The sequence below is a fragment of the Mus musculus genome, chromosome 8 (assembly GCF_000001635.26).
Source record: "Mus musculus strain C57BL/6J chromosome 8, GRCm38.p6 C57BL/6J".
Classification (NCBI taxonomy): Eukaryota; Metazoa; Chordata; class Mammalia; order Rodentia; family Muridae; genus Mus; species Mus musculus.
The window spans coordinates 70,881,645-70,897,915 of record NC_000074.6 but is presented as its reverse complement, the minus strand read 5'-3'; the positions used below and the strand labels follow the sequence as shown (position 1 = coordinate 70,897,915).

General features: G+C 54.0%; 2 protein-coding genes and 2 non-coding genes across 6 annotated transcripts; all 4 read left to right on the top strand.

Moving 5' to 3' along the window:
• Nucleotides 1–472: 472 nt before the first annotated feature.
• On the top strand, nucleotides 473–3,194 carry Rpl18a (ribosomal protein L18A). Its single transcript, NM_029751.4, has 5 exons — nucleotides 473–557; nucleotides 1,604–1,783; nucleotides 1,871–2,000; nucleotides 2,207–2,316; nucleotides 2,409–3,194. The coding sequence occupies exons 1-5, from the start codon at nucleotides 540–542 to the stop codon at nucleotides 2,499–2,501; spliced, it is 531 nt and encodes a 176-aa protein (NP_084027.1). The 5' UTR covers nucleotides 473–539; the 3' UTR covers nucleotides 2,502–3,194.
• Nucleotides 2,060–2,157, top strand: Snora68 (small nucleolar RNA, H/ACA box 68). Its single transcript, NR_002901.1, has one exon. It is a non-coding gene; the product is annotated as a small nucleolar RNA, H/ACA box 68 (small nucleolar RNA).
• Mir7067 (microRNA 7067) lies at nucleotides 2,346–2,408 on the top strand. Its single transcript, NR_106034.1, has one exon. It is a non-coding gene; the product is annotated as a microRNA 7067 (primary transcript).
• A 1,936-nt stretch (nucleotides 3,195–5,130) lies between the features above and the next one.
• Nucleotides 5,131–15,031, top strand: Slc5a5 (solute carrier family 5 (sodium iodide symporter), member 5). Of its 3 annotated transcripts, NM_053248.2 has the most exons (15): nucleotides 5,159–5,611; nucleotides 6,199–6,264; nucleotides 6,587–6,638; nucleotides 6,735–6,802; nucleotides 7,545–7,699; nucleotides 8,209–8,349; nucleotides 8,447–8,576; nucleotides 9,002–9,090; nucleotides 9,281–9,393; nucleotides 9,465–9,535; nucleotides 9,876–9,962; nucleotides 10,041–10,222; nucleotides 11,762–11,886; nucleotides 12,880–12,995; nucleotides 13,948–15,027. In NM_053248.2, the coding sequence occupies exons 1-15, from the start codon at nucleotides 5,255–5,257 to the stop codon at nucleotides 14,050–14,052; spliced, it is 1,857 nt and encodes a 618-aa protein (NP_444478.2). In that variant the 5' UTR covers nucleotides 5,159–5,254; the 3' UTR covers nucleotides 14,053–15,027. The 3 variants fall into 3 exon arrangements, 2 of the variants coding, with proteins under 2 accessions (XP_006509600.1, NP_444478.2); XM_006509537.4 differs by lacking the exon at nucleotides 6,199–6,264 and having other exon boundaries at nucleotides 5,132–5,611; nucleotides 13,948–15,031; XR_870460.3 differs by lacking the exons at nucleotides 9,465–9,535; nucleotides 9,876–9,962; nucleotides 10,041–10,222; ... (1 more) ...; nucleotides 12,880–12,995; nucleotides 13,948–15,027 and having other exon boundaries at nucleotides 5,131–5,611; nucleotides 8,983–9,090; nucleotides 9,281–9,368.
• Nucleotides 15,032–16,271: the final 1,240 nt, after the last annotated feature.

The window sequence follows — 16,271 nt, the reverse complement described above, 5'->3', positions numbered from 1 at the left end:
GAGCACATACAGGGATCGATTCCCAGCATTCACCTCACAACTTTTAACTCCAGCACTGAGGAACTGACGCCCTCTGCGGGCCTCCGAGGCACCAGACACGAAGGTGGTGCAAGCAAATAAAAAAGATGGATGATGGGTCATAGATGGGTAGATACACAGAAGGATGATGTAGAAAGTGGGAAGAAAAAGATGAAAAAAGAGAGAGACAGAGAGAACTAAAAATCCGGAATCTAACTAGGAACCACGATTACGCGTAGACTCCCAGGATCCCTCGCGCACGACGATGGGGCGTCCCGGGAGAAACTTGCAAAGGCCCGTCGCGCTGCTCTCTGGGAACTGTAGTCTCCGTGAAGAGAGGCGGGACTTATACGTAGCTGATCGGTACCCAATAAAAAAGCCAAGAACTTAGACCGCTACTAGCTGTACCCAATGGAAGCACCGCATCAGGAGGGCGGGACTTCCGTCAGAGACCATGGTGAGAGCCTGCGCGAAAGACAACACTTCCTTTTGTGACTGGCGGTGAACGAGTGCGCAGTGCCATGAAGGCCTCGGGCACGGTAAGGAGGCCGCGGCGGGGCAAAAGGTGCGGCGTTGGCGGCAGGGCCGCTCGGGTTGGCTGTGTCCTCCGGGGTGGTGGTGCGTTCGTCGCGAGGGTCCCTCAGCGGTTACGGGCAGCTCTCCTCGCCCACAGCCTCCTTGCGGCCAACATGGCGGCCGCCGCGTGCTGGGCGGCCGAGGACGGAGCGGGTTAGATCGGGGTGCACCGGAAGGCCCTCCGCCTTTTCGTGTATATCAGCGTTACACTCCTTTTCGTTGCCAAATCTAGCCCCGTGGTTCTTTTAGTCTTTTTTTCCTTCGAGACAGGGTTTTCTCTGTAGCCCTGGCTGTCCTGGAACTCACTCTGTAGACCAAGCTGGCCTCGAACTCAGAAATCCGCCTGCCTCTGCCTCCTGAGTGCTGGGATTAAAGGCGTGTGACACCACGCCCGGCTGGCTTGTTTTAGTCTCTTATGAGGTTTAAAGCTAACCTGGTCTATTTAGACTGGAGTGGACACGCGGCCCGCCTTAGGTTTAGAGAGCATTTGGTAAGCTTGCGGCCTGTCCCCAGCGCTGGCTACACCGAGCCTGCTGCCACTTATCTCGGCACTTGAAATCGAAGCAGAGCGTCGCTAGAATCATCCTTAGCTAGTTCTAAAGGCTGGCTGACGGTAGCCTAGGGTGCCGGATCTCATACTGGCCCCGGTGTGTTGGACACAATCCTTCGGACTCTTGGTGAAAAGCTAGTCTGGAATCGTCAATTAGTCCCAATCCAGAGACAGTTTCTCTGTAGAACAAATGGCCTTTTTCCTGCTCTGGGATTAAAGACGTGAGCCACCTTTGCCATCTTGGCCTGGAGTTTCAGGGAGAGCAGAGCAGCCTGCCACATGTAGACCCTGAGGCAGCTTCGTAGCGGAGCACAAGCCTTCTGACTTGCCTCACACTGGGCTCGAGTGTATGAGCCCACTTTGGACACCCCTGCCTGTGGGAGGACTGAATCTCAGGCCGGCTCTGCCTCCACACCCCTCCCCCACATAGACAACTTTCTCTCCTGACATGTCTTTCAGCTTCGGGAGTACAAGGTGGTGGGGCGCTGCTTGCCAACCCCAAAATGCCACACACCACCACTGTACCGTATGCGAATCTTTGCACCCAACCATGTGGTGGCCAAGTCCCGCTTCTGGTACTTTGTGTCACAGCTGAAGAAGATGAAGAAGTCATCCGGGGAAATTGTGTACTGCGGACAGGTGAGGTCTGGGGCCCCACAGGATGCCGGTCGCTGGGTACCATCAGAGCCAGGGCAGCACTCCTCATGTCCTCCCTACTCCCCACAGGTGTTTGAGAAGTCACCCCTGCGTGTGAAGAACTTTGGCATCTGGCTGCGCTATGACTCCCGCAGTGGCACACACAACATGTATCGGGAGTACAGGGACCTGACCACTGCTGGTGCAGTCACACAGTGCTGTGAGTCTCCAACCCTCTGCCAATTTCTGGCACCCAACCCAAGAACTGTCGCTGCCTGTAGCGGCTGTTTAAATAGTGGTGCACACAGCAAAGGGGCTTCGTCGCCTTTGGGGGGCTGTGCAGTGCCCCCCAGAGTGAATCAGTAGGCTCTACAGAATGTGGGGGCATTCTGGGTGGCTGGGGCTGATTTTCTTTTCTTTCCACAGACCGAGACATGGGTGCCCGACACCGTGCCCGTGCCCACTCCATCCAGATCATGAAGGTGGAAGAGATTGCAGCTGGCAAGTGCCGCCGGCCAGCTGTCAAGCAGTTCCACGTGAGTGACCCCGAGTGTGGGGCTGACGCAGGGCTGCAGGGGGTGGTTGCACACGGACAGTCTCTGGACACTGATTGCTTCCCTCCCCACAGGACTCCAAGATCAAATTCCCACTGCCCCACCGTGTGTTGCGGCGCCAGCACAAGCCACGCTTCACCACCAAGAGGCCCAACACCTTCTTCTAGACACAGAGACCCACTGAATAAAAACTTGAGACTGTCCTTGCTTGTTTGCTTCTATGTCCCTGGAGAGGTCCCAGTTGGTCCCGTCCCTAACAACATGCTAGCCCTGCTCACCTGCCTGTCAGCCTTGCTCAGTGGCATCTTTCCATAGGTGTGTATCCCCTTAGATTAGCTTCAGCCCCACTACGATTTGTCTAGGACATAGCCTGAGCCCTGCCTGTGACACTGAGGGGTAGCAGTCTGTTTCTGGACTCCAGGGTGCTGCTGTCTCAGGCCTAAGAATTCCAGACATGACTATAATCCAAGCCTGGGGACCTGGTTGAGCTTTTTATCCTGCTGGCTCTAAGCTTCAGCTAGGTGGAAATGAGGCCAGCCAAGCCCCACAGTGAGCTTGCAAGCTTTAGATGGGGACAGGGTTACGCTTTGGTGAATGATGGAGGAAACATGGGGGTTCCTTTTGTTGGGTGCAGCCAGCACGGCATCATCATGGTGCCCAATCTTGAAAGGGCACAGGCCTGAAGCTTCCTGGGACTGTTCTGTCACAGGGAGGAACCTACTGCAGTTGCCTACAATTGCTACCTCTGAGGGACTTGCCTCTGGCCCCTTGTAGACATTTCCATGTCTACACATGGCCCAGAGTACTTTCAGGGATAGCAATGTGTGAATGGCACTTAGAAGATAACATGTGAAAGCCATAAGAGGGCATCTGGTCTATAGATGATTCTTTTTCCCATTAAGTCCATTGGTCCCACATCAAAGGAATGGGTGACCCCTCAGACTGCATTGCTTCCCTGTGCAGAGTAGAACCAGTGGCTGCTGCTTTGGAACCTTGAAGAATCCATGAAAAGTTCCTTCTCTTAACCTGGTTTTGTCCCTAGCACCTGTATTAGGCCCACATCTGTAACTCTTGCTCCAGGATATCAGATGCCTCTGCAGGCGCCAGAATTCATATACAGCTCCCCTTCACCCACGTGCATAATTAAGTTTTGTTTTGGGGAGTTTGTGAAGATACCTGGTGTGAGACTAAGCCCAGCCCTCAGGGAGGCAAAGACAGATCTGAGTTCGAGGCCATCCTGGTCTAAAAGGTGAGTTCCAGGACAGTCAGGGCTACACCAAAAGAAACATTGGGTAGGCACACGACCAGCCCCAGCTCTCCCTGATGCTAGGCACAGGTCATGACTGCAAGTGTTGTCCCAACATGGCAGTCCCGCTGCCTCGGGAAGACTCTTCCCTCCCTCCTGCGTTAGTGCTTCTTCCCATTCAGAATACATGTGTCATCTCATCTTAGTTCTACCCATTCTGAAGCCTTGCAAAAACCTGAAACCCCGGGCTGGAGAGATTGGCTCAGTTAAGAGCACTGACTGCTCTTCCAGAGGTCCTGAGTTCAGTTCCCAGCAACCACAATGTGGCTCACAACCATCTGTAATGGAATCCAGTGCCGCCTTCTGGTGTGTCTGAAGCCAGCTACAGTGTACCCACATGTAAATATAAAATAAAGTCTAATAAGAAGAGAAAAGCCCTTTCAACCTCATCAGTAATGCCCTCAAGCCCGCCTGCCACCTAGGTTTAGGAGACTGCCCTAGCCAGGCCTCCCTCCTAACCAGCACCTCCAGGCAGGCAGTCCAGCCAGTATACAGCATATGAGGCCACCAGGGGGCGTGTGCCTTAGTTTTACTTATCAGACCACCCGGGAAGTACAGACGTGGCTCAATAGGGAATCAACCCTGAACACCCCAGAAACGGCCAGTTCTCCAGAAAAGGGTCCCGGTGACAGTTCTGCATCATCCCAAGCCCTGGGTCCCTTGAAAGCCACTATCAGCAAACTTCTGTTCTGGACCCAGGTATGCCAAAGTACCTGCGACAAGAAGGGAGAAATGGGTATCCAATGAACCCTCACTTGTCATCCCAGCACTAGGGAAGCCATGGCAGGATTGACACACCTTTGTGGTCAGCCTGTGGGAAAGAAAGGAAGAGAACAGGAAAGGGGAGGACAGCCAGGTCAGGTGTAGTGCACACTTGTGTTCCTGCCGGTAGGGTGGGCCTTGGTCAGGACTCCATACCAGCCTGAGCTACATGAGACTCAGCCTCAAACGCGTGCGTACACGCATACACACACACACACACACACACACACATACACACACATACAACCATAGGTCCAGACTGCCCTGTGCAGGTAGGGAAACTGAGTCCTAAACAGAAGGAAGAAATTCTCCAAAGAGAACCTGAGTGCCTCCCACCGGGTTAGCAAGGGTGGACAGTTCCTTCTCCCACGCTGCGGAGAAAGGCAGATGCTCTCTGGGGGGAAGGCTCGAGTCTCGTTTTTCCTTATGGGGCCCGGAAGTCCCCGAAAGTGAACCCCAGTCCTGGGTTCCTCGTAGCTCTGGTTCCTAACTCCCGCAGGCTGTGTGAACAGAGGGGAGCGGAGGTCTGAGCCGTCCAAGGCCCTTCCTGTCTGTTCACAACTCTACACGGAACAAGCCCTAGATGTGGGAGAAAGTGTCAGGAGACGCTAGTGTCCCCCCAACCCCGTTGCCCGCACCCCTGAAGGCCCGCTCGCCCCAGGACGGAAAGGGTGCGGGTCGCGCCCGCCTCCCAGGCTGGGGGCGGGGCCGCGCTGACCCCGGAGCCCAATAAATCCGCCGCGCGAAAAGCTTGTGGGTCGACGGCCCAGCAGGAACTCGCGCTGCGACGACGCTCGCTCTGAGAGTCCCCGACGTCCTCCGCATCCTCTCCGTTCCGAGTTACCTGTCTCCATGGAGGGCGCGGAGGCAGGGGCCCGGGCCACCTTCGGCCCCTGGGACTACGGCGTGTTCGCGACCATGCTGCTGGTGTCCACGGGCATCGGTCTGTGGGTCGGCCTGGCCCGCGGCGGCCAGCGCAGCGCCGACGACTTCTTCACCGGGGGCCGGCAGCTGGCGGCAGTGCCTGTGGGGCTGTCGCTGGCCGCTAGCTTCATGTCGGCTGTGCAGGTGCTCGGGGTCCCCGCGGAGGCAGCGCGCTACGGTCTCAAGTTTCTGTGGATGTGCGTGGGCCAGTTGCTCAATTCGCTGCTCACAGCCTTGCTCTTCTTGCCGATCTTCTACCGCCTGGGCCTTACCAGCACCTACCAGGTAGGGGACTTGGTCCCATGGGAAGGTTCCGGGAAGATGCCGCGGGCACCGGGCAGGGCCAGGAAGGAGGAAGAGCCAGTCCGGGCCCCACAGCTCGCAGCAGCCTCGGGGCAGTGGCCTCCCGCTGACACCTGTCCCTGCGAGTGCCCGTACCAGCCACCCACCGGCGCCCGACAGAGTTCAAACGCCTGCAGTGAGGTGTAGGATTTCCCAAACGCTCAACAACTGTAGTGAAAACGGAATAGCATCCACTTGCAGTTTCAGCACTAGGGAGATTGAGGCAGGAGGATTGCCATGAGTACCAGGCCAGTTTGGACTCCCTAGGGATACCCCAGTTTCAAATCTGAGGGCGCAACTAGGCACCCTGAAACAACGGTCCAACAAGTGTAGCGACAATATGAAGTCCCATGTGTGATATCTCAGTACTAGAGAAGCTTTGGCAGGAGGATTGCTGCGAGTTCCAAGCCGGCTTAACCTACACAGAGACTCTGTAAGCTCAGTTGGGCACTCCGGAACAGAGTAGAAACAGTGAGGATGGCTGAGGGGTCACTTGCCCGGTAACCTCCAGCCCTTGGCTCCCTCTGCAGTACCTAGAACTGCGCTTCAGCCGAGCGGTCCGGCTCTGCGGGACGCTGCAGTACTTGGTGGCCACGGTGAGCGAGCTGCCCGCCCTGCCACGCCCACACGAGCAATTATCATAGCCCGCTCCAACCTGACCTCACGCCACACCCCTCATCCTACCTGGCCCCGCCCCCTTCCAGCTTGAGCTAAGCTTCTCTGGGACATACAAGGACCACGCCTATAGCTCTGCCCTCATTCTGCCTATGGGCACCCTCTCACCTAGCTCCACCCCATCCTACCTAAAAACACCTTCTTGCAACCTGGCTCCGCCCTTTCTGCCTGATCCGCGCTCTCTTCTTTCTGCCTCCAACCCGTTTGCCCGCCCCTTGCCATCACCGACCTCCCCACCCACAGATGCTGTATACTGGCATCGTGATCTACGCACCTGCGCTCATCCTGAACCAAGGTCTGGCTGTCGGGAGCGGGAGGGGCCAGGAGCCCAGGCTGGACCCTACATGAGCAGGCAGGATGAGGGAGACCTGACAGGGGGTGTGTTTTGCAGTGACCGGGTTGGACATCTGGGCATCGCTCCTGTCCACAGGAATCATCTGCACCTTGTACACGACCGTGGTAAGTGGGTTGTGGTGGCTGACACGCGGAAAACCTCAGGCAGGCAGCACCACTCCAGCTTCCTGGCACCTGAGGTAGCCGCAGCCTGCCTAACTGTGCCCGTGTCCTCTCCTACATAAAGACTGATAGACATGTGAGCTTCAGGTGCGGCTGGATCCAGCAGCCCTGACAGAGCTTTACCTTCCCATGGTCACTCTGGTGCCAAAACTGGCCCCCTGCCTTTCCTGGCTCCTGCCCAGCAGTGAACTGGTTTCAGCTGGATCTGCCTGAGACTCTGGCCTAGTCTTCTCCTGGTCCCCTGATTGGCTGTGCCACCTAAGGGACTGGCATGTTCTGGTTGCTGTTTATGTACGGCGATGGAGGCTCAGATTTCTATGAATGGCAGGGAGAAATACATTTGTGAATCAGAAGTAGCTGCTTGGCTCCTTTCACAGCAGCATTGGGGAGGCTGGAAGCTTGTAAGTTCTAGGCCAGTCTGAGCTACATGGACCAGAAATAAACAAAAAGGGATAATGATAATACTGGGTGTTGGATTGTTTGCTGGGATGCCTGGGGCCATTGCGTCTGTTCCCCCTTACCTTATCTAATCCTCTGACTGACCATAGAAACACACAATATTTCACAGATGTGCCACAGGAAGCCAGGCAGGGTGAGCTGGGGGTGCTCTTCAGCCTTCTCCCCACGCAGCCCTGCCCCAGCAGCCCTGGGCGGGTTTGTGACCTGTATCCCCTCTCCCACACAGGGTGGTATGAAGGCCGTGGTCTGGACAGATGTGTTCCAGGTTGTGGTAATGCTCGTCGGCTTCTGGGTGATCCTGGCTCGAGGTGTCATGCTCATGGGGGGCCCCTGGAACGTGCTCAGTCTCGCTCAAAACCATTCCCGGATCAACCTGATGGAGTGAGAGATGGTGCCTCACTGTGCAGCCCAGGCTAGCCCCACTTCTGTCCCTCAGCCTTCCCAGCACTGTGTCTCAGAGGGGAACAAAACTCAACATAGAAAACTCCTACTCATACTTCAAAACTCACTGCAAATGTCCCCTTAGGATCTAGAAAAGGCATAGGTGATCTGGGGAGGGTGACATCCTCACATGGTTGTTTTTGTTGTTGAGTTTGTTTGTTTGTTTTGTTGTTGTTTGTTGTTTTGGTTTTGGTTTTGGTTTTTGGTTTTTCGAGACAGGGTTTCTCTGTACAGCCCAGGCTGTCCTGGAACTCACTCTGTAAACCAGGCTGGCCTCAAACTCAGAAATCCTCCTTCCTCCCAAGTGCCGGGGTTAAAGGCTAAAGGCATGCTCCACCACTGCCCGGCTTGGTCTTTTTTCTTGTTTTTTTGTTTTGTTTTGTTTTGTTTTGTTTTGTTTTGTTTTGTTTTCCTCACATGGTTGTTAACCTGCCTCATTCCCTACTCAGCTTTGACCCTGACCCTCGGAGCCGCTACACCTTCTGGACATTTGTAGTAGGTGGCTCCCTGGTGTGGCTCTCCATGTATGGTGTGAACCAAGCCCAGGTGCAGCGTTATGTGGCCTGTCACACGGAGAGAAAGGCCAAGCTGTGAGTATGCAGCGAGTGTGCAGTGAGGGACCCACACAGAGGCTGCTGGGACAGCCTGGCCCTCCCCACACACTCCTAAGGCCACTCCATCCCCCAGTGCCCTGCTTGTCAACCAGCTTGGCCTCTTCCTGATTGTGGCTAGTGCAGCTTGCTGTGGAATTGTCATGTTTGTCTACTACAAGGACTGCGACCCCCTCCTCACAGGCCGCATCGCAGCCCCCGATCAGGTGAGCTCTGCTCAGCTTTCCCATCGTGGGGTGGGGCTAGAAAAGCATTCCTTCTAGAAGGCACAGGCTGCAGGCTTTTGATGCAGAGAGCTCAGAGGCTGGTCCAAGGAAAGCTGGGGGGGGGGGGTGAGCCTGGGAGGCAGGCAGTAGGGAGCCATAGTGGAGTGAGAGCAGCCAGAGGACCTTTCAACTGAGAGTCAGTCACAGAAATGCCCTAGGAACATCAAGGAGAGGGAAGACCTCAGGCAGCCAGTGTGACAGGACACTTAAGATAATGATAGCTGGACTCTTCCTTTTGGAGGGTAAGGGGTTGTTGAGATAGGGCTTCATGTAGCTCAGGCTGACCTGCAACTCACAATGTAGCCGAGGCTGAGGCTGGCCTGTCTCCGTGTCCCCCTTGTCACAGAGGCCTCTGTCTTCCACAGTACATGCCATTGCTCGTGTTGGACATTTTTGAGGATCTGCCCGGAGTCCCCGGGCTCTTCCTGGCCTGTGCCTACAGTGGCACCCTCAGGTGGGCTCCCTGCTGCCCCTCAGCATGACTCTGCCCCCAGGGGCTCTGGTGCTAATTGACTGGCCAGCATCCCCTGGAGGATGCCAAGGTCTGGCCTCATCCATCAGTTAGGGAGGATGGCCCTGGGAAGGGGACTGCACCAGCTCTCTCGGGGTGTCCTAAGACTTATTTCTCCTCCCTCCATCCCCAGCACCGCGTCCACCAGTATCAACGCTATGGCAGCTGTAACTGTGGAAGACCTCATCAAGCCCAGGATGCCTAGCCTGGCACCCCGGAAGCTGGTTTTCATCTCTAAAGGGCTCTGTGAGTTTGGGGGACTAGGGTTCAGGACCAGGATGGTACCCTACACTGACTGAGCTACCCCTCCCCCACAGCATTCATCTATGGCTCAACCTGCCTCACTGTGGCTGCTCTGTCCTCGCTGCTGGGAGGTGGGGTCCTCCAGGTGAGACCCCCAACCCCACCTGTCTTGTACCTACGTGAGTCTCAGCCCAGGTTCAGGGAGATGTTCGGGCTATTGGACACTACTAGCTGGGAGTAGGGATGGGGTGGTGTTGAACGCCTGTCATCCTAGAGGCTGAGGTGGGAAGGTGAGGAGTTCGAGGCCATTCCTAGCTAGATAGAGAGTTCGAGGGCACACGTGAAACCCACCACTGACTCTGTCTACTAGCCTTGGGGGAGAAATAGGACTGAGAAAACTGGGACACAGAGGAATTTCAAAACCTGCAGTGGTTTTGTGCTGAGAAGTGGTGAGTAAGCCCAGTCCTTTTCCACCTGCCTTTCAGGGCTCTTTCACCGTGATGGGTGTCATCAGTGGGCCTCTCCTTGGCGCTTTCACCCTCGGGATGCTGCTCCCAGCCTGCAACACGCCAGTGAGTAGGGAGGGCTGGGCGTGTCCTGTGAGAGATGAGATCAATGTGCCCCGCCCCTCACTGTGGCCCCGCCCCCAGGGCGTCCTCTCCGGGCTGACAGCAGGCTTAGCTGTATCCCTGTGGGTGGCCGTGGGGGCCACGCTGTACCCGCCTGGAGAGCAGACCATGGGGGTGCTGCCCACCTCGGCTGCGGGATGCACCAATGCCTCTGTCCTCCCGAGCCCACCCGGAGCTGCCAACACTTCCAGAGGGATCCCCAGGTGAACAGCCCGGAGTCGGGGGGGGGGGGGGGCTGGGGGGGGAGGGTCCAGGGTGTGATGTGAGGGTGTTAACAGGAATGGACTGGGAGCAGAGGAAAGAGCATTCCTAGAGGGACAAAATCGGTTTGTGCAAAGGCCCTCGGGCCACGCCACGTTCAAGTTCTAAGGCTACAGGGAGGTGATCTGGTTTTAATAGAAGGGCAGAGGAACCAAAGGCAGAAGAATTGGCTTGCTTTTCCTCTTATTTTTTGTATTTTAGTACTTTGAGAGAGTCTCAGGTAACCCAGGCTGGCCCTAGAACTCTCTACATAGCCAAAGATGACCCTGAACAAACCCCTGATCCTCCTTCCTCTACCTGCTGCATGCTGAGGTGACAGGTGTGCTCCAACATATCTGGCTACTCTGGTTTTTTCTTCTTTTCCTTCTCCTCCCCTCCCCCCTCCCCCCTCCCCTCTCCTCCCCTGTTCTCCCCTCCCCTTCCCTTTTAGGTCTCTCCAGACAGGGTTTCTCTGTGTAGTCCTAGCTGTGCAGAAACTCACTCTTGTAGACTAGGCTGGCATAGAACTGTCTTCTGTCTTTATTAATTATTCTACTTTTTATTGGGATGTAATACACAGCTAACCATAAAAGCTTAGGTTTAACTGGGTGTAGTGGCTGAGCTTCGCAGCACTTTAGAGGCAACAGGCTAGATCATAGGCTATCCTTGACTACAAGATAAGTTTGAGGACAATTTGGTCCACATTAATAAATTAATTTTTTTTAATTCTCACTTCTGGGAAGATCCCTATTTTAAGTCTGTGGGTTGACCTCTACTAGGCATTTCCTAAGAACAAAATCTTACAATATGTGAACTTTTGCATCTCACCTTGTTTTGGAAATTCATCCTTGATTATCTATGACCGAAGTGTCCACCATCAGTTCCTTCCCTTTCAGGGCTGAGTGATATTCCATTGAATGGATATACCACATGTGTGTAACTGCTCATCAGTAGATGGCCATATGGGTGATGCCCTGGTTGGTGCTGTTGTGAACAGAGTTCCATATACCTTTGTGCACACAGCCAAGTGTGCACAGGCTTCTCTTCCTAGCCCTGGGGAAGGCTTGAGACTTTGTCTCAATCGAGGCCTGGTCTTGGGGTGTTGCTCACTGGTTGAGTACTAGCCTAGCATTGGAGAGGTCCTGGGTTCCTTCTAGAAAAATGCAGAGAAAGAAGAGAAGATGCTAGATGAAACTCCATGCCCATCTAAAACCTTCCAAAGCTTGGTTGGGTCTGGCTGGCATTCTCCTGTGTGTGCCTCTTCAGAGGACAGGTCTTTGAAGGTTTTGACCAGAAGGTTGTTTTCTAAGCATTCAGTTTCACTTAATTGCAAGATCAATGGGCAGCCATGGTGGGTGGTAGGCTGTAGCAGAAAGAGAGGAGACCCGGCAACTGCATACATCTCTGTATTTGAGGGATGACTGAAGTTGGTCTCAGCTGACACAGTGGGCTGGTGGACAAACAGGAAGAAGGCATCTCACACCTGTCCTCCCCCACCGCAGTTCTGGAATGGACTCGGGCCGCCCAGCCTTTGCCGACACCTTTTATGCTGTCTCCTATCTCTACTACGGGGCTCTGGGTACTTTGACCACTATGCTTTGTGGTGCTCTCATCAGCTACCTAACTGGTAAGTGCAGCAGCCTCCTCTGGGGTCAGCGGTTGGTCCTCCTGTCTCCACCCTCAACTCCCCAAAGGGAGAGATGAAAGAGATTCCCATGCGGCTGAGAGCTGGCACATTTTTACCTCATCCTTGAGACGCCCCACAAGGCCGGTTCTATTTTGCAGATGTGGGAACTAAATGGGGCAGGTTCCTCCGGAAAGTCCCTGCTATGGCCGGGGATGCGGGACGCTGTCCGCGGTCCTGAAGCAAATCAGCATGGGGAGGCCCTTGGGCTCTAACAACATCCTGTTTGCTTGGATTTGACATGGGGGTGGGGGATCTCTCTCTGCAGCTCAGGCTGACCCTCATGACAATCCTCCAGCCTCACCTTTATGAGTACTTGGATGACATGTGCGCATCACCGCACTCAGCACAGGCTATATTCTCTTTTAGTCATATATTTCCTTTTGAGACAGGGTCTCACTTAGCCCCGGCAGGCCTCGAATTCCTTATGAAGCTGAGGCAGACCTTGAATTTAGGATCCCCCTCTTCCACCCACTCCTGAGTGTATTCACCACCATACCTGGTTTATGTGGTTCTGAAGGTGGAAGCCGGGGCTGCCTGCGTGCCAAGCACTCTACCCTCTGAGATGGAAGCATTTGACACCCGACCCTCAGGCCCAGCCTGGCTTACTCCTATGACTCAGCGACTTGGTGCCCCCAGGCTGTTGCTGAACTTCTAGACATTAGGGTTGAAACAGTGAAGGGCCAAAGGCTGGGCACAGCTCCCAGCCAGCTGAGCTGATGGCGCCTATCTGTGATGCCAACACTTGGAAGGCAGAGGCAGGAGGACTGACTGAGCTGTAGCCCACCTGTCTCAAAAGTGAAAAATAACCTAAGACTGAAACCAACTCCTCACGATTCAGATGAAGCAACTGAGATGAACTGGGTGGGCCACCATGGCTGGCGATGGGGCTGGGCAAGCACTCAACGCTGAGTCCCCGTCCTCTCTGCCCCTCAGGCCCCACCAAGCGCAGCTCCCTGGGCCCCGGATTACTGTGGTGGGACCTCGCTCGGCAGACAGCATCTGTGGCCCCAAAGGAGGACACCACCACCCTGGAGGACAGCCTGGTTAAGGTCAGATTTAGCCCAGGTCACTGGGCGCCAAGGTCATGGGGACCTGGCGGGTGTGGCCAAAGGGGCCCGGCAGATTCCTCTCTGTGGTTAAAGTCATCCCTTTCCCAGGGGCTGACACATGAGCGCTGTCTATTTTTATCATATCTGTTTTTTTAAACAAATATTTCCTGCCTGTGGCAGGGGAAACTGGTTTCCCCTTGAGAGAGAGAGAGAGAGACACTCATGAAGAAGTCTTAAGATAACATTACTTAATTCAGAATTACATAAGAAATGGGGGGGCTGGAGGGGAGAGCTAGGCTGGAGCTGAGGCCGGGGACTGTAGAGCCAGTCGATGATCTGAAAGTTGGAGACACTGTCACCTCAGGTCAAGTGACCAGATTGACACAAAGGAAGGAGAAGTTTTTCTAGTACATGACACCAAAGGTAGAAATGTGGAGTGCCAGGCCAGGAGTTCGAGGCCAACCCGAGCTACATAGCAGGCCTGAGGCCAGTGTAGATCTCAAGTAACAGTAGGAAGGGGCTGGAGGCGCCAGCTGGGCTGGCAAAGGACCCAGTCCATTCAGGCACCACATGAGGAGCACCACCATCTGTCACTCCAGTTCCCCCAGATCTGAGGCCCCAGGCATGCACACACGCTGGCATAACACCCACACCCCATACCTGTAACATAGAAATAAAATAAGGTTATGAACCTTAGTGATCCCAGTACTGAGGCAGAAGGATCACTGCAAGTCTGAGGTTACACCGGGACTGGGGCTGGGCCTTGGTGGAACGCTTTCACAACACCAGGGAGGTAGAGGCAGGAGGATGGACCTCAGCTACAAGGCTAGCCTGGACAGCAGCTGACTCTGATGGAGGGAGGGGTGCTGGGCCACTCTGCATGTAGCTGACCTAGTTAGTCCTCTGGGACCCCATCTGGGGCGGGTGTATGATGTCCTACACTTTCTTCCAGGGACCGGAAGACATCCCTGCTGCGACCAAGAAGCCCCCTGGCTTCAGGCCAGAAGCCGAGACCCACCCCCTGTATCTGGGGCACGATGCTGAGACCAACCTCTGAGGGCGAGGCCCGAGAAAGCCAATCACAGGCCTCGGGCCAGCAGCCTCCTCTCTGAATGGTTGGACCATCACCTGTACAGAAGCTTGGCTGATAGAGGCCCTGCCCGCCCTGAAGTCCCTGTGTCCCACCTGTGCCCCCCAAAAGAGGGTTGGTTCTCTATCCACCAAGGAAAACATCTGGAACCGCAGTGACCTTGTAGATTGCAGTAGGCAACTGAGAACACTCAGCTTCTCCAGACCGTGAGGTTTTCCCATTTAACAAGCAGAGAAGCTGAGGGCGGTCACCCCAACGCTGGGAAGGTAGAGGCAAGAGATTCAGGAGGTCAAGATCATCCACAGCTACAGGCTGAGACCCTGCCCACCCCCAAATATATAAAAGTAATCTGGGTGAGCCGCGTGGCTTCGCGACAGAGGGCTTGCCCAGCACACAGAAGACCCAAGGCAGAGGGAGAAATGGGATGTCCACAGAACACAGAGCCCCAAGGATTGTGAAGCTTCCGCGAAGTGCCAAGGGACAGATTCTCAGAGCCCTCACAAGACACGGATGGACGAGTTGCCTCCTCAAAGGGACTGACGGTTTGCAGACTATCAGAGAACATGTTCCTTCTGTGATCAGCCACCTAGGCTCCGCTAATGCGTTCCAGCTTCCAGGAGACCCTGCAGACCCCACCTCCCATGCTCTCTGCCCTTTACCCCTGTGCTTTGTACACACTAGGCACCTGCTCTACCACTGAACCTCACACCTACACCTCCATTTTTATTTTATTTTTGACACAGTGTCTTAAGGTAGTCTGGCTGATGTCTGGCTATCACTCAGCGCTTTTTTTGTATATCAATATTTCATTCTTTTTCATTGCCAAGTGGTCTTGTAAAGACATACCACAGTGTGTCATCCATTCCCAGTGGGTGGATGGGTGAATAGCTGCATTGTTTTCAGCTTTTGTGTACACCAATAAAATTGCTGTAGGTGTTCAGATGCAGTGGCCTGTGGCGTAATCATTGGCTGTCAGTCTCCAGCCCCACACCTGTGTGTTCCATGAACCCACAGATGGGAAACATGGAAAAATTATTTTACTGAACACATATGGCCTTCTTCTGAGGTCGTGGTCCCTAGACAAATGATGTAAGAAGTATCTACAGAGTTGACTCTGCTCTGTACCTTAGGGTGTGCACAGAAGTCAGGGGTAGTGGCACACCTGCATGAGCCCTCAGAAGGCTGAAGGAGGAGTGTGCTATGGGTTTCAGACTCATTTGGGCTATGGAATGTTTTTCTGTCTCAAAACTACAGGACCACAAATCAGCAGACAGCTGGTGTTGTAACCTGGAGAGTTTGTCATGCATGCCAGAGGCTCTGTCCCCAAGCACCACGAGAAAGACCAGTCTAGAAGGCTGTGCAGGTTGGCTCTGTACAAGCATAAGATGTATGGTGTCCTAAGCAAGTGGGGCATCCTCCAAGCCACGCTCCTGAGGCCACCACACTAATGTTTCTCCTGGAGTATTCATTTCTTGGGTGGCCATGACCTGACTGGTCTTATTTTAGGGGCAGGACTGAGGCAAAGTAATATGTAGCCCAGGGTGGCCCCCCCATTTGCTAAATAATTCAGGATAACGTGTCTAACACCCAGTCCTCCTGCCTCTGCCTCCTCTTGTCTAGCAAGAAGCTCGGGAGTCCTCCCACAATCTCTCTCCTCCCTCTTCCCAGACCCTACCACCTCCATTAATGGTTTGTTGTTTTTCTCTTTCTTTTCTTTTTCTTTTTCTTTTTCTTTTTCTTTTCTTTTTTTTTTTTTTTTTTTTTTTTTTTTTTTTTTTTTTTTTTTTTTTGAGACAGGGTTTCTCTGTGTAGCCCTAGCTGTCCTGGAACTCACTTTGTAGACCAGGCTGGCCTCAAGCTCAGAAATCCACCTGCCTCTGTCTCCTGATTGCTGGGATTAAAGGTGTTTGCCACCACGCCCGGCTTTTCTTTTCTTTTCTTTTTTTTTTTTTTAAAGATTTATTTATTTATTATATGTAAGTACACTGTAGCTGCCTTCAGACACTCCAGAAGAGGGAGTCAGCTCTCATTACGGATGGTTTTGAGCCACCATGTGGTTGCTGGGATTTGAACTCCAGACCTTTGGAAGAGCAGTCGGGTGCTCTTACCCACTAAGCCATCTCACCAGCCCCTTCTTTTCTTTTCTTTCCTTTTTTTTATGATTTTACTTTATTTTTTAAAATATT

What these genes read in the sequence shown, in the direction of transcription:
- Rpl18a (NM_029751.4), top strand. An exon ending in AAATTGTGTACTGCGGACAG is followed by an intron (nt 1,784 to 1,870) that starts GTGAGGTCTGGG and finishes TACTCCCCACAG; the next exon opens with GTGTTTGAGAAGTCACCCCT. An exon ending in CAGCTGTCAAGCAGTTCCAC is followed by an intron (nt 2,317 to 2,408) that starts GTGAGTGACCCC and finishes CCCTCCCCACAG; the next exon opens with GACTCCAAGATCAAATTCCC.
- Slc5a5 (NM_053248.2), top strand. Translation starts at nt 5,255, where the DNA reads ATGGAGGGCGCGGAGGCAGGGGCCCGGGCCACCTTCGGCCCCTGGGAC. An exon ending in TTTCATCTCTAAAGGGCTCT is followed by an intron (nt 9,394 to 9,464) that starts GTGAGTTTGGGG and finishes CCTCCCCCACAG; the next exon opens with CATTCATCTATGGCTCAACC. An exon ending in TGGAGGACAGCCTGGTTAAG is followed by an intron (nt 12,996 to 13,947) that starts GTCAGATTTAGC and finishes ACTTTCTTCCAG; the next exon opens with GGACCGGAAGACATCCCTGC.